The following is an 18,131-nucleotide window of genomic DNA, read 5'->3' as shown; positions in this document are numbered from 1 at the left end:
AAAAGTATTCACATATAAACATAAACCAAACAATGGAGTTTGGGATTTAAAATTTTTAATATTAGTATTAGCTCCTATATTAAATAAATAAAAATAACTACAGGTTTTTAAGGATCGACATTGTTAGATTGATGTTGTGCTATCTCTCATCTCTCTATCTGTCTCTTCTCCCATCCTCTACCTGTATGAAAAAGTGGACTGAAGCAATAAAAAGATAATACATGCACGAGGCACCAGACCCCCCCCCCAAAAAAAAACCACAAGAATGGAACAACAACAACAACAACAAAAAATGACTATCATTGTTCCTAGCTAGGTCAATTCAATATCAGTTATCCTAATGTAACTTATAAGCTTAGTGCAAACCTCATTAAAAAATAATAAACATTTTTTTCTGGAACTAAAATAAACTGACACTGAAATTCACAGAAAAAGAAACATAAAAGAAAATGATGGAAATTGCAATGCCAAATATTAAATAATGCAATGTAAAGCCACATGCTCAACAATTAAGACAGTGTAAGATATTTTGTTGTTGTTTGACACAGGTGCTCCCTGCTCTGGGCCAATATTTTCAAATTGAAAGCAGTCAGGTTCAAGACACTGGTCCCCACCTGCAAGAGGGAAGCTTCAGAAACAATGAAACATGCTGCAGATGTGTCTCTTTCTCTCCCTCTCTATTAGAAAAGAAAAAGAAAAAAAAGTCTGCTGGGCATTGTAGAGTCATAGTGCAGAGACTGGCCAAGGGATAACTTTGCTGGCAAGAAAGAAAAGGAAAAAAGGTAGAGAAAGGGAGGTAGAGGTGGAGGAGGAGCAGCAGGAGGGAAACACAGCACTGATGCTTCTCTAAGTGGTGTACATGAAAAAGCAGACACCCACCCAGATAGGCTGTCCCCAACCAAGATACAACTTCTTAAATCCACAGACTGGCAAAACTTAAAAAGCTTGATAATATAAGAGTCCAGGAAACAGGCACTTTCATATAATGCTGTTAGGAATGCAAAACAGTTCTCTTATAGAGAATTGACACTATTTTTAAAACCATATATGCATTGACTCTTTACATAATCTATCACAACTTTAGGAATTTACTATAAAGACACATCTCAAAAAATGAGAAATCGGATTTGAACAAGGTTACTAGGTTTACCTATTACCCATATGACATTATTTGCTAGGGGATAGCATAATTGCTACGAAAGAATGCCTGAGATACCAGAAGTCTCAGGTTCAAGGCACAGCACCACCACCATAAGCCTGAACTGAGCAGTCTGGTCTCTTTCTGTGTAGCTTTCTGTATCTCTCTGTCACTAAAACAAAGAAATAAATTATTTAGGATGTGACCTAAGAGCTTTAAGCCACTATGGTTAGTAAACTGGGATCATATCCACACAATGAAAATACCATACAGCTGTAAAAAAATAAAACAGAACTGTATGGTTTGGCATGACATTCAAGAAATACTGAGAAAAGGTAAAATGCAAAAAAGAAAAAAGTGTACATTATTCATTAAGAAAAAGAATCCAGTTATGTATCATCTTATTCTTGCAAAAATCAACACAGGAAAGATAGCCAGCAACTAAGAAAGCTGGTTAGCTGAAGAGCAATGGTGAGACTAGGAAAGCAAAGAGGGTAACCTTCAAGACTGCTTTGCCATAAATTTTGATCTCAGAATCGAATCATTTCTACATATTCATAAATAAAACAAATTGGTTAAAGGGACAGGATGAGAAGAAACACAAAACTGAATACATATGGAAACAATTTAACATATTCTAAGGGGAAAAGTCAACCTTGTGATTTTTTTTTTTTTTTTTTACTTTCTTGTCATTATTCCTAGGTTTGACTGCTTCCAGCTGACATTTTTCAGATAGCAAGACCACAGCATTGAAAGCTCCCATGTGCTATTTTCCATGATAAAGCAGTTGTCCTCCTAGGTGAACTATCTTCCAAGTATGAATGTGAATTTTTTTTTTTTAAACCTAAGACTTTTAACAAGATAGATTTAGTCTGAGGACAAAACAGACTGAAAACAAACACATAACCCTACTTGGCAGATTTGTTATTTGCAGTGATATGTGTATGATAATTCTGAAGTATTCTCCCTGCCTTACAAAACTAACATAATGAGTAAATATACTAGTGTTGGTAACAAGCTTTCTCAAAGTGGATAAAATTAGATATGTAGGTTAGAAAGAGGCAAGAAGAAACATGTGTGGGTTGAACTAGAAAGAATAGCCTTACAATTTTCAAAACATGTACATCTATAGTCAAAATAAACTTCCTAGCTCTGTCCCCTGAATGGCCCTAGAAGTAAAGTGACCCCATAACAGTGAGTACATCTATACCCAAATCTAGGTTTTTATATAACATCCCACATTCAAAAGAACCAGAACTTCTTGGAGAAATAGTGAGCCCCAGAGCTGCATAACCACAGTGTAAGCTGACCCTGGAAGTTCTTACTTTGTCAGAAAGTCAGGCAGGCAGAAATAAAAAATACTATGAACAAATTAAAAAGTCATAGGAGCCATCTTGAAAGGACTTTCATTGGCCCAATTTAAGTAATAAAATGTAAAGTTTATTTTAATCCATTGTATAAAATAAAAATTATATACATAAAAATTAAAATAAATGTAAAAGAATGTTAAAAAACAAGCAATGCAATCACAGATTAAAGCAACAATGATCAATGGATGTCAAAATATTTTACATGGTCTCAAAGTATGTCCCTACCAGTTACTTATTAATTACCAGAGAAAAAAATGGTAACCTTAGACCAGGACATCAACTAAAGTTAACACCCATAATGATGGGACAAAGTGACATCATGTGCAGCCCACCAAAAATGGCTAACAGTTCTCATCCTGAAAAAGCATGACACAAATCTAAATCTTACAGTTGGTCTGGGCTGCTGAAAACTTAAAAGGAAAAAAGACTAAAGAAGTGGAAATGATAATTTTAAATAAGATAACACCTGAGGGATAGAATGGGTATAACTGGTTTCAAGACATTTTTGACACAAGTGGTAAAATTTGAATGTCTTAATTCTTTACACATTAAGTTTTCTTAATTTGATAAGGGTACTGTTTCCATAACTTCTGTAATGATACCAAATTAAATAAGAGCAAAAATTATTAGTTGCAATCATCATCATAATAATGAAGCATGTAAGGACCCAGGAGGTAGTTTACTGGGTAAAGCATAAGCCTTACCATAAGTGAGGTCCTGGGTTTGATCCCTACACCACAGGGAGGACCATGGACAGCACCAAGGAGCTCCATGAATAGTAGAGTAGTGCTTTGGGATCCTTGTAACTATGCCTAATACAGACTAAAATTGAAGTGAAGAGGCAGATCAGTCATATCATACATACAAAATGCCCTGGAGTCACTCCCCAGCACCAGTGAAAAAACAGTATGTCAGCACTCATGCGTGTGTGTGTGTGTGTGTGTGTGTGTGTGTGTGTGTGTGTGTGCGCACACATATGCTCTACCACATAGGAAGAGAAAAACAAAGCAATTATTGGCACTAATAACAATTGGTACATTAGGCTAAAGAAAACCTCACATATAGATAACATAAGCAAATTAACTATGGATTTAAAAAAAGGAAAGAGAACAGCAACCAGGTAGGTGGCAGTGGTAAGAGCTCTGGATCTGTAAGCATGATGGTCTGGATATGAGTACAGACACCCCAGTGCTGCAGCATTGGGGTGTCTTGCTCTTTCATGAATTAAAAAGTAAATATATCTAGAAAAAAAAACAAAGCAAGCACAGAAAATGATAGGTTCACTATTTCTAAACAGATCCTGTTCTGCCATATGGAATAAATACACTTTATTTATGAAGCTACCTGAAAAACTACTCAGTTCAGAATTTGTCTTTTCAATGTTGTAAACCAAAAAGATTACCCCAAAGTACTAACTATTCTTTTTTTGTTGTTATTTTATTTTTATTTTTATTTTATTGCCTCTACAGTTATCTCTGGGGCTTGGTATCTTCACCACGAATCCACTGCTTCTGGAGGCTATTTTTCCCATTTTTGTTGCCCTTGCTGCTGTTATTATTGCCACTGTTGTTGGATAGGACAGAGAGAAATGGAGAGAGGAGGGAGGACAGACAGGAGAGAAAGATAGACACTTGCAGACCTGCTTCACTGATTGTGAAGCAACCCCCCTTGCAGGTGGGGAGCGGGCCTAACTGGGATCCTTGAGCAGGTCCGCGCCATGTGCGTTTAACCAGCTGCACTACCACCCGGCCCCCAACTACTCTTGACCTATTATTTGTAAGCACATTTTGCAGTGCAGTCTGCTGAAGTACTAACTACTGTTCATAAAGTAGTAAGTGATCTGATTTGAACTCAAGTATATTGGAAATCCACTTAATTTGTGAAACATTATGGAAAGTGTTGAGTCTGGACATTATCACTGACATCAGCTACCTTTGAAATACTACAGAGTAGGTATTTTCCGCATAGGGTATTAAATATGTTGGTTTTTACTTTCCTAATTTAATAAAAGAATGTACTTACTGATCTCATGTATAACATTTTAATTAATCAGGCTATGAAAGGGACAAAATAAAATTTCATCTGAAAACACTTCACCTATAAAGTAAGGGACAGGAAGAGTGAATGGGGAAAAAGTATGGTCTGAAAGTACATCAAATGTATTTGCCTAACTGGCAATTATGGCCAATACATAATATTGAGAGCTGAATCTAAGCTACAGTCATTTATTTAAAAAAATAATACAGTGGTTTATATAACAGACTTTCATGCTTGAGACACGAGGTCCCAGGTTCAATCCCCAACAACACCATAAACAAAAGTTGGACACTGCTCTGGTTAATAATAATAATAATAATATTTAGGGAGTCAGGCGGTAGCACAGCGAGTTAAGCGCACATGGCGCAAAGGGCAAAGACCAGTGTAAGGATCCCGGTTGGAGCCCCCAGTTCCCCACCTGCAGGTGATGAAGCAAGTCTGCAGGTGTCTTTCTTTCTTTGTAGATGTCTATCTTTCTCTCCTTCTGTCTGTCTTCCCCTCCTCTTTCCATTTCTCTGTCCTAACAATGACATCAATAACAACAGTAAGAAACAAGGGCAACAAAAGGGAAAATAAATAAAAAATATTTTTAAAAATAATATTTAAAAGAAACTCAAACATTACAGAAGAGTTTGAATACTATAAAGAAATACTTTTCTAGGGAAACATAGGCCTAACCTTGAGACTGATGAGGTGTACTATAGCAAAGCAAAAGACACTGCAGTAGGAGATAGTTGTGGGGGTCATCAGGTACCCAGGACACAACAATGGAGAAAAACCTGGGTTGGTGTTGGGGGGGGGGCGGTATAGACACCTATTATGGGGGAACTTGTAATCACGTGTCCATTAACTATCCTATAAGCCATTATTCCCCCCAAAAATTGATTTGGTAAAGAACTTATGGGGATATATACACAACGGAATACGATGTGATTTAAAAAATATATATGAGTGATACTGTGTCCTTCAGAATTAAATGTATGAAACTTAAGGGGTGGAGGGGAAGAAATGCTTTTTAAATTAAATAATAAAACTAAAACCTTCCATGAAAAAGTTTGAAAACTGAGATAAATCACATTAAGTAAGAAAAGCTATTGTTAATATTGTTATTCTTATAGGAATTTATACAATATAAGTTAATTACCTTAAGGAGTTAAGGGGATAGACTCCCCCCAAAAAAATCCTCACAAAGAGAAAAGCATTCAACTAAGTAAATTCAATCTTAAAAAATGGCATTTCATTTAAGAAGAATATCATAAAGTGCTATAAATGTTTTAAAACACCATGCAGACAGTAAGGAAAACTTATTTTAATTAATATGCTAATCCAAATTATGCAAATAGGATAAATTCAAACTGCTCATTCATTTACTTCCCCACCTTTTTTTTTCTTTTTTTCCTTAACTGAAGTAGAACCCCTGCTATTGTCCCTAGAAGCCAAGAGATTAAAGTACAGGGTGTGTCCAGACCCTGCTTAAAGATGACAGGTGCAGTTTGAGCAGGTGCCCCTAAACCAGATGTCACCAAAAGGTTTTGTTCTGGATGTAGCCCTAGACAACATTTTGATGCCAAATTAAACTGGTCAACTCAGAAACTAAATTGGTTTCACTACTCTACTCAGACCAGCTGTTCTCAAACTTCAGCATGCTTGAGAATCACCTGGGCAGATTATTAAGACCCAAAACTACTGATCAATTTTAACATCACTTATATGGGACAACTAAACCTACTAAGTTTAGTTTAGTTTACTAATATACACACCATGAACTGACAGAAAAAAAAAAAATCACATTATTAAATGTGCCCCAAAGTACTGAACTCAAATGCTACCAACCTTTATTTTAGCTCTAAAAGCTTGTTTTCTTTAAATAAACATTTATTTTTATTTACTAATGAAAGAGAGAACCAGCTCTGGAGTACGGGATGCCAGGGATCAAACTTAAAGATCTCATGTTCACAGGTCAGATGTTCCACCAACTGCGACACCATCTAGGCCGCAGTTTTTAGAAAATGAATATGAGACAGAGAAACTGGTTAACCAATACAAGAAGGAAATACCCAAATCTCACATTTGTGACATTCTTTTTAAAGGTTTATTTATTTATGAGAGAAGGAAAGAACCAGCGCATTCTCTGGTACCAGAACCTTTTGATTTCAAAGTCTGTGCTACCACTACACCACTTCACAGGCCCCAAAACTGGGGAGATTCTAAAGAACAAAAGATATCATTACCTCTACAAATCAATGGTATAATGGGAAAAGAAAAAGGGAAATGGCAAAAGACTAATGAGATGAAAGAACCAAAACGCTGAGACACTACTCTGACCATCATACGGTAAGATGGGATAAACGTCTGCAAACACTGACTTAGGGTACTAATGGAATTTGCTACCTATCATTTGGGAGCAGCAATTCAGAAAGTTATTCCAGATTTTAACAAGTGATTTCAGTTCTAGCAATAGCTTATTGTAATGTATCCTGTAGTGTAGACAGGATATATATCTTGTAGAAATTATCCAGGGGGCTGGGTGGTGGTGCACCTGGTTAAAAGCATACCCTACCATGCACAAGGATCTGGGTTCAAGCCCCCACTCCCTACCTGCATGGGGAAAGTTTCATGAGTGGTGAACCAAGTATTACAGGTATCTATTTCTCTGCCTCTCTCCCTCTCTCCCTTCTCCCCCTTTCTCAATTTCTCTCTTTCCTAGCAAAAAAAAAAAAAAAGACAATAGAAGTAAAAGTTAAAATAGAAATTAAAAATGGCTGCAAAGAGCAATGGTTTCATCATGCAGATAACCACCAATAGCCCAGGTAGCAATAAAAACAAATGAACAAACAAATAAATAAATAGAAATTAAGCTTTCAATTCATAACTATAGTAAGGATGCAAAGAGTATCCAAGAAGTGAAATTTATTTTAAAACAGAAAAAAGGTGTTAGGCACTTACTACTTTAGTAGCACTGTTCTTTTTTTATGATTGAAATATATATTTTACTTATTCTTCATTGGATAGAAACAGAGAGAAATGGAGAGGAGCAGAAGATAAGAGAGGGAGAGAAAGAGTTGTAGCACTGCTTTGCCCCTCATGAAGTTTACTCTCTGCAGGTGAGGGCAGGGGGCTTAACCCCAGGATCCTTGAGCACTGTAACAGGTGCACCACCCCACAGCCCCAGTTGTACAATTCTTTAAAAGTTTGATGAAATTCACAGAATACTACAGAAAATAAGTGACAATACGCTCTAAACAATCTCATTGTAATGCCCCAAATTTTATTTCTTAGGTGAACATATCAATAAATTTTAGTACTCAATACCAACAGCCAATTTCCTTGACTCTAATGTGGATAACCAACCATGCTATTTCTGTTTAAGTTTAAATGCTGATGTTTCTTTTTTTCTGAAAATGTATGCTTAAAATTTCAAGTCATAAAGTATTTTAATATAGTTTCTAAGCCTAGTATCTTCATGGACTTAGTTCCAGTAAATTTTGTCCTAAAAATAGTATTTATGTCTAAACAGCTTTCTCTTATATCCCAAATTCATGATTAGATGCCTCCGTTTTTTAAAGTTGGAGATGTGAAGCAAATACATACAGGTCCTGACTTACAATGTACAAGACATAATCCAACTGGAATCCTTATGCTGGTCCTTGCACTTTGCACCACCTGCGCTTAACCCACTGCGCTACCGCCCGACTCCCATAACCTTTTTTTTAATATTTATTTATTTATTCCCTTCTGTTGTCCTTGTTTTTTATTTATTGTTGTATTTATTGTTGTTGTTGTTGTTGTTGTTGGATAGAACAGAGAGAAATGGCGACAGGAGGGGAAGAGAGAGAGGAGGAGAGAAAGATAAGACACCTACAGACCTGCTTCACCACTCGTGAAGTGATTCCCCTGGAGGTGGGCAGCCGGGGGCTTGAACCAGGATCCTTGCGCTGGTCTTTGCGCTTGGAGCACCTTCACTTAAAGCGCTGTGCTACCGCCCGACACCCCCCTTAACCTGCTTTTTAAGTCTCTAGAATGTTAGAAAACAGGGAAAACCTGCTTTTTAAAAGTCTCTAGAATATTAGAAAACGAGGAAAACAAAGAGTATTTACTTGTCTTTTGGGGGCTCTTGGTTTAAATAATAAATTTTAAGCTAAAAGGTGAAACTAAACGAATGAAATGAATTGCAATTTTTTGTGCTATAACAAATATTCTGCCTATGTATGAAATATTGTCTAACTCTTAAGAAAAATGTCTTTATAGTGGTCGTATTTTGTCATTTGTCACCTTATAGTTTAAATAATAGGAAAAAACACTCTTATGTACTTACAAGGACATCCTTCTTCCCCCCCTACACTCTGAACCATCTAAGGCCACACTGCTTATCTTACATGTGCAACTGTTTTTCTTCATTTGGAAGGCAGCATTTCTTTAACTTTCTTTTCCTAGTAATAGGCACAAGATAATTTTAATGTCTCCCTATTCAAGCAACTACTTAAGTGTTACCAGTACAATTTTGCAAAGCTACTGAGAGGTATGCTAACAGATCTACAAACACTATTTAAATTTGTACTGACATTACCATGTATACATCACATATATATAATATATACATATAATTAGCTCCCATTTCCTTGTTATTTTCCATTTTAAATTATGTTATACTCAAACTCTTTTTTCTTTTAGGTCAGAATTTCTCAAATTGTGTTTCACAGAACTTAGTTTATAGTCTTCAAAGACAGATTTTTCACACCACACAACTGTGAAGTGTGGCGGTGCTTGAGAAATGCCATTTATTTACAAGAGAGTGCTGGAGATAGTAAGTAGTGCTTCTTCAAATTGTCTAGAGATCTATTTAATATAATGCATATTAACAAAAATAAGTCTCTTAAATTCAGTTGACCTTTTTTTTTTTTTGCCAAGGAAATGCTAACATCTCAGGAAAATGAGTACTTCAAATAACATAAACTGGAAGTTTCTACTCTAATCTTGAATGCCAAGGTATGATGATGATGGTAGTGGCAGATCAAAGAATCAGAGACAGAATAGCCTCACCCTTTCCCATATAGCCCCTACTTCCCATTTCAGCAAACCCCACTTTTACCAGTGGGGCTTAGTAGGGTTTATACCAGTCTAGGAAATGTTCAATAAGCAGTATCCTCCAAACAGGAAAAAAAAAAAAAAAAAAAAAAGTACTCAATCCTAGCTCATTAGTCAATATGCATGAAAATTCCAATAAACTGAGATGCATGTAATATTCCATTTGGAATATAAGAGTCACAATAGGGATAAACTGTTCTGTGAGAATATAGTGAGTTGTGGGGCCAGGCAGTGGCACACTTGGTTAAGCACACACATTATAGTGTGCAAGGCCCCAGGTTCAAACCCCGGGTCCTCACCTGCATGAGGAAAGCTTAAAGAGTGATGAAGCTGGGCTGCAGGTGTCTCTTTCCCTCTCTCTAACTCTCCACTCTTTCAATTTCTCTCTGCCTCTATCCAATAATAAGATAAATAGTCAATTTTAAAAATTAATAATAAAAAAAGAATATGGTGGGCTTCAGTGGGAAATACACATACATACAGTGTTTTTGATAAAGTGTTAGATCCTCAAGCATGAGGTCCCTGAGTTTGATCCCCAGCAACGTGTCCACCAATGTGTACACTGGCTTTTTTTTTCCTCTCTCTCTTCACATTAATAAAAAGTTATATGAGTTTCACACATAACAGACTATGAAAATACTAAATACATAACAGACTAGAGATGGTATAGTATTATAAAAGTTGCCCTATTAAGAATCAGAAGTCTTTAGTTAACATTAAAACAGAAAATGTAAATGTAAAAAAAGTGAAAACATTTGGGAGGTTAAATTCTTAGTTTTCCTCAGAAAGCAATCTTTATTAGTAAGACAGACTTATTTCTACTTTGGGGTTGTTTAAAACAGGGTTTCTAAAACACGTTAATCTAGTTGAAATTTGATCAGGCTCTCTTCACTTTTACCACTTTTGCACTTTCTTTTTTTTCTTTCTTTCAACAGTTTCCTTACCCCTTAAAATGTAACAGAGTGCCTGGTGCGTCTTAGAGCATCGACTTGCATACATAAGGCAACAGAGACTGCAGGTTCAGTCCCTAGAACCACCTGGTGCCATAACTGAGCAGTGCTCTGGCTCTCTCTCATAATGGTTGTTTGGCTGGTTGTTTTATACCATGGCTTCATGCCTGCAAGATTCCACCACTTCTATCAGTCTTTCCCACTCCCCCTGTCCCCTGTAAATTCAGACAGATACTTAGAGGAAAGACACACAACACTGCACCACTGTTTGTTAAACTTTCCTTGGCGCCATGCATAGTGCTCTGATGTGGTGCCAGGGTCACTAACCAAGGTGTTCATGTGTATCTCCCAGCCCCTCTCTCTCTCTCTCTCAGAATAAACATTCTTTTTTTTTAACGATTTTTTAAAATATTTATTTATTTATTCCTTTTTGTTGCCCTTGTTGTTTTATTGTAGTTATTATTGTTGTTCTTATTGTTGTCATTGTTGTTGGATAGGACAGAGAGAAATGGAGAGAGGAGGGGAAGATAGAGAGGGTGAGAGAAAGATAAGACACCTGCAGACCCGACTCCCCTGCAGGTGGGGAGCTGGGGGCTGGAGCCTGGATCTTTACACTGGTCCTTGCACTTTGCACCATCTGCACTTAACCCACTGCGCTACCACCCGACTCCCATAAACGTTTTTTTAAAGAAAAATGTAACAGTATTAAAAGATAACTAAATCAGGTATTCAAATGAAAGGATACAATTTATTAAATTTAATTTTAAATGCATATATGAATAATTAATTCAGACAAAGTTGTTCTTCTAGTCTTGATACTATTTTTATTTTCTTACCTTGAACAAGGAAGTAATTTCTTTTTATCAGTTGTTTAGCAATTTTTAAACTCAACGTGTTATTTTATTTACCTACTTATTGCAGTCCTAAAGCATTCTTTCACCTAGACTCAAGTGACTCATAAAAGGCTTTTTTTAAAAAAGAAGTGATCTACATGGTGAATAGCAACTACAGAACATATGAATGTATTCATTCTGTTTATCTGACCAATGTACACTCTCTGTTGATATAATTTATTTATTTTTTTTTTATTGTTGTAGTTATTATTGTTGTTGTCATCGTTGTTGGATAGGACAGAGAGAAATGGAGAGAGGAGGGGAAGACAGAAAGGGGGAGAGAAAGATAGACACCTGCAGACCTGCTTCACCGCCTGTGAAGCGACTCCCCTGCAGGTGGGGAGCTGGGGTTCGAACCGGGATCCTTATGCCGGTCCTTGTGCTTTGCGCCACCTGCGCTTAACCCGTTGCGCTACAGCCCAACTCCCTGTTGATATAATTTAAAGAAGGGCTTTAACCACCAAGAAAAATGTTCATAATGTAATTGAAACTTTATGGTAAATTTTTGGGGAATATAATTAGACTAATATAAATTAGACTTCTAACTTTCCTAAAGGTAGAAACTTGTTTTTAAGAATCATTTTATGTTGTAAGAAAACCACTGAAATTAGTTTCATATACTTCTCTAACACATTACAACTCTGTTGCTCCCTACCCGCCCCCCCCCAACCCACACACACACACACAAGCAGTGCTCAATTCTGGCTTATAGTGATATAGGGGCTTGAACCTGGGACCTCAGAGACTCAGGCATCAAAGTCTTGCATAAACACTGCTATTTCTCCAAAATTACATTTTACAAAGGTAACATCAAAATAGCCTAAGCTACAGATGTTTGCAGTTGGCATCAGTAAGATAAACTGAATTGAAATAGTAACTTAAATTTTTATACCCAAAACTTCAAATTGTTAACATAAATAAAAGTAGTAGACTGTGTCGCAATCTCAGCACCAAAACAGAACAAAAAAATGAAGTTCACTGAGTGAAAATGAAAAACGCTGGGCGTAGATATACTCACTATAAATATATCCACATGTAATTTTCAATTATATTTTAATTTTTAAATTAACTATTTATTTAGACTTGAGCACTGCTCAGCTCTAATTACTGCTTGCTGCTGGGGCCAGCACCTGGAATTTCTTGAATGCAAGTGCTGTGTGTTGCCACTGTGCTATTTTCCCCACTATATATGGTCTTAGGTTTTTAATTTCTTAAAAATTATTGATGGCTAACATACTGAGTACCTAAGTTTAGTAGGTACTGGAAAAAAAAACCCACCAAATATACTTTGTCCAATTAATTAATGTTTCTAGAGTCATTTAAGTTATTTTCATTTTCATATTTATTTATTTTCACGACAGGCAGAGGGAAAGAGTGAAAAGGAGCACAGCACTGAAGTCTCCTTCAATGCAGTAGGACCTGAACTTGTACCAGGGCCACACATGTGGCAAAGCAGTGTACTATCCAAGTGAGTTATTTCACAAGCTCTCCATTTAGATTACTTTTATACTTTATTTTCACTAGCTACTATATATATATACATATATAAAGAATACTACCCCATCCTTCAATATTTGCAAAGGTATTCTATCAATAGCATCACTTTTTAAAAAACTTTTTTATTTTATGTTTATTTTTCCCTTTTGTTGCCCTTTTTTTTTATGTCATCGTTGTTAGATAGGACAGAGAGAAATGGAGAGAGGAGGGAGAGGGGGAGAGAAAGATAGACAGACACCTGCAGACCTGCTTCATTGCCTGTGAAGCAACTCCCATGCAGGTGGGGAGCCGGGGGGATCCAACCAGGATCCTTACACTGGTCCTTGCACTTTGCGCCATGTGCACTTAACCCGCTGCATTACCAACTGATTCCCAATATTATCACTTTTTTACATAAGGGCAGAGAAAGCAAGTAAGAGTTCACAGCACCAAACCTTCTGCCAATGCAGTGGGAGCTGGGTTTGCACCTGGGTCATGCACATGGCAAAGCAAGCACACTATCCACGAGAGCTATTTCACTGGGCCCCAGAGAAAATCTAATAGATATTTACAGGATATATTCAGATGAGTATATCAAGAAAGAAACTAGGAAGGGTCAGGCTTGGTTAGTACTTGGGTGGGAGAAACTAGATGACAACAAAACATGAACACAACATAGATGATTAATGACTAACTTTTTAAAAAGGATACTTTTAAAGACATTAGAAGGAAGCACTAATATTTAAAAATCAAAATGTCAATGTTAAAGAACTGACTGCATTTCAATTTTTAAACTTTAACAAATTTTTGTAGACTGAATCTTTCTGATACAGTCAAGTGGACTTTTGTTAGAGTAATACATTCTAGCCTCTACATAATGACTGCCTATGTATCAAAACAAAAAAACACTAGAATATGAGTATCTATATGATCAGCATATTAGTTTAACTTCTTTATTAAATGTCTACAATTTCATTACGATCTGTCATAAAAGACTAGGCTAACAACCATCCACCCAATTAGCAATAAATTGCAGAAGAATGTCAGCAAATATCAAACTTAGAGTAAATGAACACATGTAGTGGCAGTGTTATAGGTCAAATGAAAACAGGAATTAAGATGAAAAAAAAAATTCCACCTGAGATTTATAAAGCACACTGCATGATCTGATCACCAGAAACCATGGTTTGCTCTATCAAAGTGGGAAGTTACAAAGTCACTTGATGACTATTTCATACTATGAAGAGACACTCATGGTTAAGTAACAGAGTTACTATGAAAGCTTGGCATCCTGTCTTCCTGTTAAGATTTTCAGAGGAAGGTGTAAAACTTAGCATACTGCATGTCCCGACTGTGCAATATAACACACCTCCATGGGAAAAAAAATTTTTTTTCAAGGTTGATAGTACCCCATTTCTTAACAGTATATTTCTTTTGTATTTCTTTATAAGCCATGCAAATCTTCACATGGTTTTATTTTCCATAACAAATGCTTCAACTTTTTTCCTAGTAGCCTAGCTACAACCCTACAAAAACAAACCTGGAGAGTGACATATGGAGGAAAAACAAGTTTAACTAAGGACATGGTCCAAAAAGTAGTTTCTAATAAGAGCAAAAAAATAATCTGATCTAAGAACAATGTAAATAGTTGCAAACAACCATGAAGCTGTATAGTTGAAAATTGCAGCTAAAAGTATAGTCAATAGGTGAGAGGATTCCAAGATAGAAATCATAACCCATATTTATCTAACTTTTGCTTAAAAAAAACAAAACTGGAGTCTAGACATTCTAGAACAATATCAATCACATGAACCATACATATTAAATTCCAATCACTCAAATCCAGTAAATACCATGCACAATGTTAAATGATAAACTCAAATGGTTCAAACTGATTTCCAAAAAACCAGAGCATGTAGTTAACAATATTATAAATGGAACTGAGTAAGTGCATATATCACCATAAATTAAATTCCTAATTTCTCACCACTTTACTAAAGCAGGTTTTTGAGGTTAATTTTGTTTTACAATTGTTAAGAAAAAAAATTTTTAATGTTCTCTGACACATTACCACACACACAATAATAGATGACAACAAGCCATACTTAATATTCTGTAGATATCCATGTAACTCAGTAACTACACTACAAAGTTTTGTGAACTCTTCAGCTTCCAGGCTGAAGCCAATCTAAAATAGCCAACACAAAGTACACCTGTGCAATCAATGCGTTTCCTGTTTTAGAATACTGAACATCACACAGAATAGTTACATCTGGATACTGCATTTGGAACAATAATAAATGCTAAACAAGCCACATTACCTATAAAAGACTATTCTATAATGTCATTTTAAAGATGCAATTAATGTAAAAAAAAAACATTATTTTGGTTTAAAAAAAAAAAAAAAGAACAACTAAACAACGACCCTCTATGGACAAGTTAAGTGTTGAGAAAAAAAAAAAAGATGACCTCATAATAAATTACAATATGAAAATATTCCTAGGAGAAAGATAGTTGAATCACAAAATAAATGATACAAACTGTATCATAAACCAAAAGAAATCGACTTTATCAAATAAGCAGTTAAAAAAAAGGAGAAAGAAAATCTAAATCAGAATACTTAATTTCACAAGGACCTCTAATTTTCCTAAACACATTAATTCTTCGATGGTCTTACAGCTAACAGAAATACAAAAAAAAAAAAAAAATCGAAACAATCCCGTTTACCTTAGGCAACAAAATAATATGCAGACACATCCTACTGAGAAACTACAGTCACATGGATCCACACAAGAGGTTTCACTTTTTAAAAATTCTTAAAGTCAGAGTCTGAAAGGCAAAGAAATTTCCAAAACAAAGAAAAAAATTTCCCAAGGGATACAAAGTTTCATTAACTATCTTAACTCTTTTGCTAAGCATCACCTTTCTGGCCCTCTGTGGATATCAAGCAATCAATAACAATGTCACAAAAGAATGTTTACCAAAAAGAGGGGGTGTCACCTGCAATGACTCTCTATGAAAAAAAAAAGTAAACACTGAAATAGGTGAGAAAAACTTTCACCTCCCTGCTATCTCAGGTTGAAATTATTAGAAGATGAATTCCAAAACACAAAAGGGTGATGTTTGTTGTTGTTGTTGTTGTTGTTGTCTGGGGGGGTAATCTCCTATTTTTGTTAAAAAAAAAAAAAAAAAAAACCCTTCTCTTCCTAAATCCCTCATTTGCAAACAACGTACAAGAGCCACTACTACTCACCGCAAGTAATACTGTTTTAAAGCAAAGGCTGCGTTCGAACAACTTCTGGGAAAGTTGAACTCTTCCACAATTTCTCCCCACTGATTCTTCTCTGAAACCTGTGAAAACACAGCCACACTGGTCTCAAAGTGCACGGTCCGGAGCCCTCCCGCCCAAGCCGGAGCTAAACACCCGTCCTACACAGCCCTGCAAGCTCCCAGGGGCTGGGAGGGGGGGAGCCCTCGGGGCCCCCAGCCTGGTGGGGCCGGGGTCGCCTCCTCGCAGCCCGCAGCCCAGACCTCACAGCGCCCGCGGGTGCAGGCGGGGGTGGGGGGGGAGACGAGGAAGGGCGGGGGGTGCAGGGTGGTGGGTTTGTTTTGTTTTTGAAGCCCGGACAATAACCAATCGCAAGTCCCTCTGTCGCCCCCTTTTAAATCTCAACGCGGTCCGTTTCCACGAGGAGAAGGGGGAGAGGGGGGGAAAAAGTTCAAAAGGATCAATCGTGTCCCGGGCGGCGAGGTCCGCGGGCTCCGGGGGGGCCGGGGCCGCCCGGATCCCTCTCCCACATCTCTCCATCTCCATAGGCCCTTCTTTGAGGCCTACAGCTTCTGCCTAGCCTTGAAGCCTAAGATGGCTATTTGGAGACAGGTCCGGGTTTCTTTTGTTAGCGGCAGAAACCCGGGGCGACGGGGCCCAGGCCGTGCCCCCGGCCGCCGGGACCATTTCGCCGCCGATTATCGATGCTAAACCTGCCCGCGCTAATTTTGAGTTGCACGAAAACTGCTCTCAGAGTCTGTGTGTGTCTCTGTGCCTCCGCCGCCTGGGCTAGAGCGGCAGCGGCGGCAGCGCCGGCGAGCGGGGGGCGCGGGGCGCGGGGCGCGGGCGGAGGGCTCCCGGCTCCCGCCCCGCCCGGCGCTCGGACCCCGTTGGGCCGCCGGGCAGCGGGCCGGGCCGCCGCCGCCGCCGCCGCCGGGCCCCCGCGCCCCGCGCCCCGCCAGCCAGCAGGCCGAAAACAGCCCCGTCGCCGTCCGCCTCCGAGCCACCGGCTGCGAGCGAAAAGCACGCCGCGGGCCCCCACCGGCCGCCCCCCGGCCCCCCGCGCCCACCCCGGGGTCAAAGGCGACTTTTCGGCGGAGGCCAGCGAGAGGGAAATACGAATTAAAACTTCCACTCACCTTTGCGAATCCGCCTAAAGTAGTGACTCTGGTGTAGAGCCCGTGCAGATCCAGCTCCTTCCCACCCACCGCGGGGATCTTCTTAAAAGGCGACCTGCGGGGAGCGAGAGAGAAAGCCCCGCACTTGTCAGGCGGGACCCCGCGCCCGGCCCGCGGGGGGAGCCCCGTCCGCCCCGGCTCGCCCCGCCGCTGCCCCCCGGCGCTGCCTCTCACCCTCGGCTGTGGTGGAACTGCCGCAGCTCGTCCAGGAAAGCGAGCCCCTTTCTCCGCTCGTCCGGAGGCGCCTTCCCCGTCGAGTTGGCCATGATTTTGTCGAAGGAGGGTTTTCAGGAAAGCCCGATGGGTGTTCTAGAGGCGCCCCCCGCTCCCCGCGCTCCCTACCAGCGCCCGGAGCCCATTCCTCGGCCGGCGGCGGCGGGGCTCAGTCATGGGCCGGCGGTGGCGGCGGCGGCGGCGGCGGCGGCGGCGGCGGCGGCGGCGCAGGGAGGGAGGAGGGAGGGGGAGGAGGCGGAGGAGGAGGGGAAGGAGGGAGCGGGCGGCCGGGGGAGAGGAGAGAAGGAGGGAGGGGAATTTCTAAAAAAGTTTAAAGAAATCGGAGCGAAACTAGAGGGACAGGCGACGGCCGGCTCGGCGCGAAGCCGCGGGGCGAGCGCGGCCCCCACCCCTTCCTCCCTCCCGCCCTCCCTCCGCGCCCGCGGCCCGGCTCTCGGCCGCCTCAGCGCCGCCGGCCCTGGCGGCTCGGCCCGGGGACGCGATTCAACATGGTGCTGCCGCC

General features: G+C 39.4%; 1 protein-coding gene across 1 annotated transcript in view; it reads right to left on the bottom strand.

The window, feature by feature from the left end:
- LOC132536408 (AT-rich interactive domain-containing protein 2-like) overlaps nt 1-17,708 on the bottom strand; it is a 74,171-nt gene extending 56,463 nt beyond the window's left edge. Inside the window, exons 1-3 of the mRNA XM_060184213.1 lie at nt 17,570-17,708; nt 17,357-17,450; nt 16,203-16,300 (exon numbers count right to left, since the gene is read on the bottom strand). Of these exons, the coding sequence (XP_060040196.1) occupies nt 16,203-16,300; nt 17,357-17,450; nt 17,570-17,661 (284 nt within the window). The 5' untranslated portion in view covers nt 17,662-17,708. The remainder of the gene's footprint in view (nt 1-16,202; nt 16,301-17,356; nt 17,451-17,569) is intronic.
- Nucleotides 17,709-18,131: the final 423 nt, after the last annotated feature.

The sequence above is a fragment of the Erinaceus europaeus genome, unplaced genomic scaffold, assembly GCF_950295315.1.
Source record: "Erinaceus europaeus unplaced genomic scaffold, mEriEur2.1 scaffold_581, whole genome shotgun sequence".
NCBI classification, from domain to species: Eukaryota; Metazoa; Chordata; class Mammalia; order Eulipotyphla; family Erinaceidae; genus Erinaceus; species Erinaceus europaeus.
Note: the sequence above shows the minus strand (reverse complement) of the source record. Positions and strands in the feature narration are given on the sequence as shown.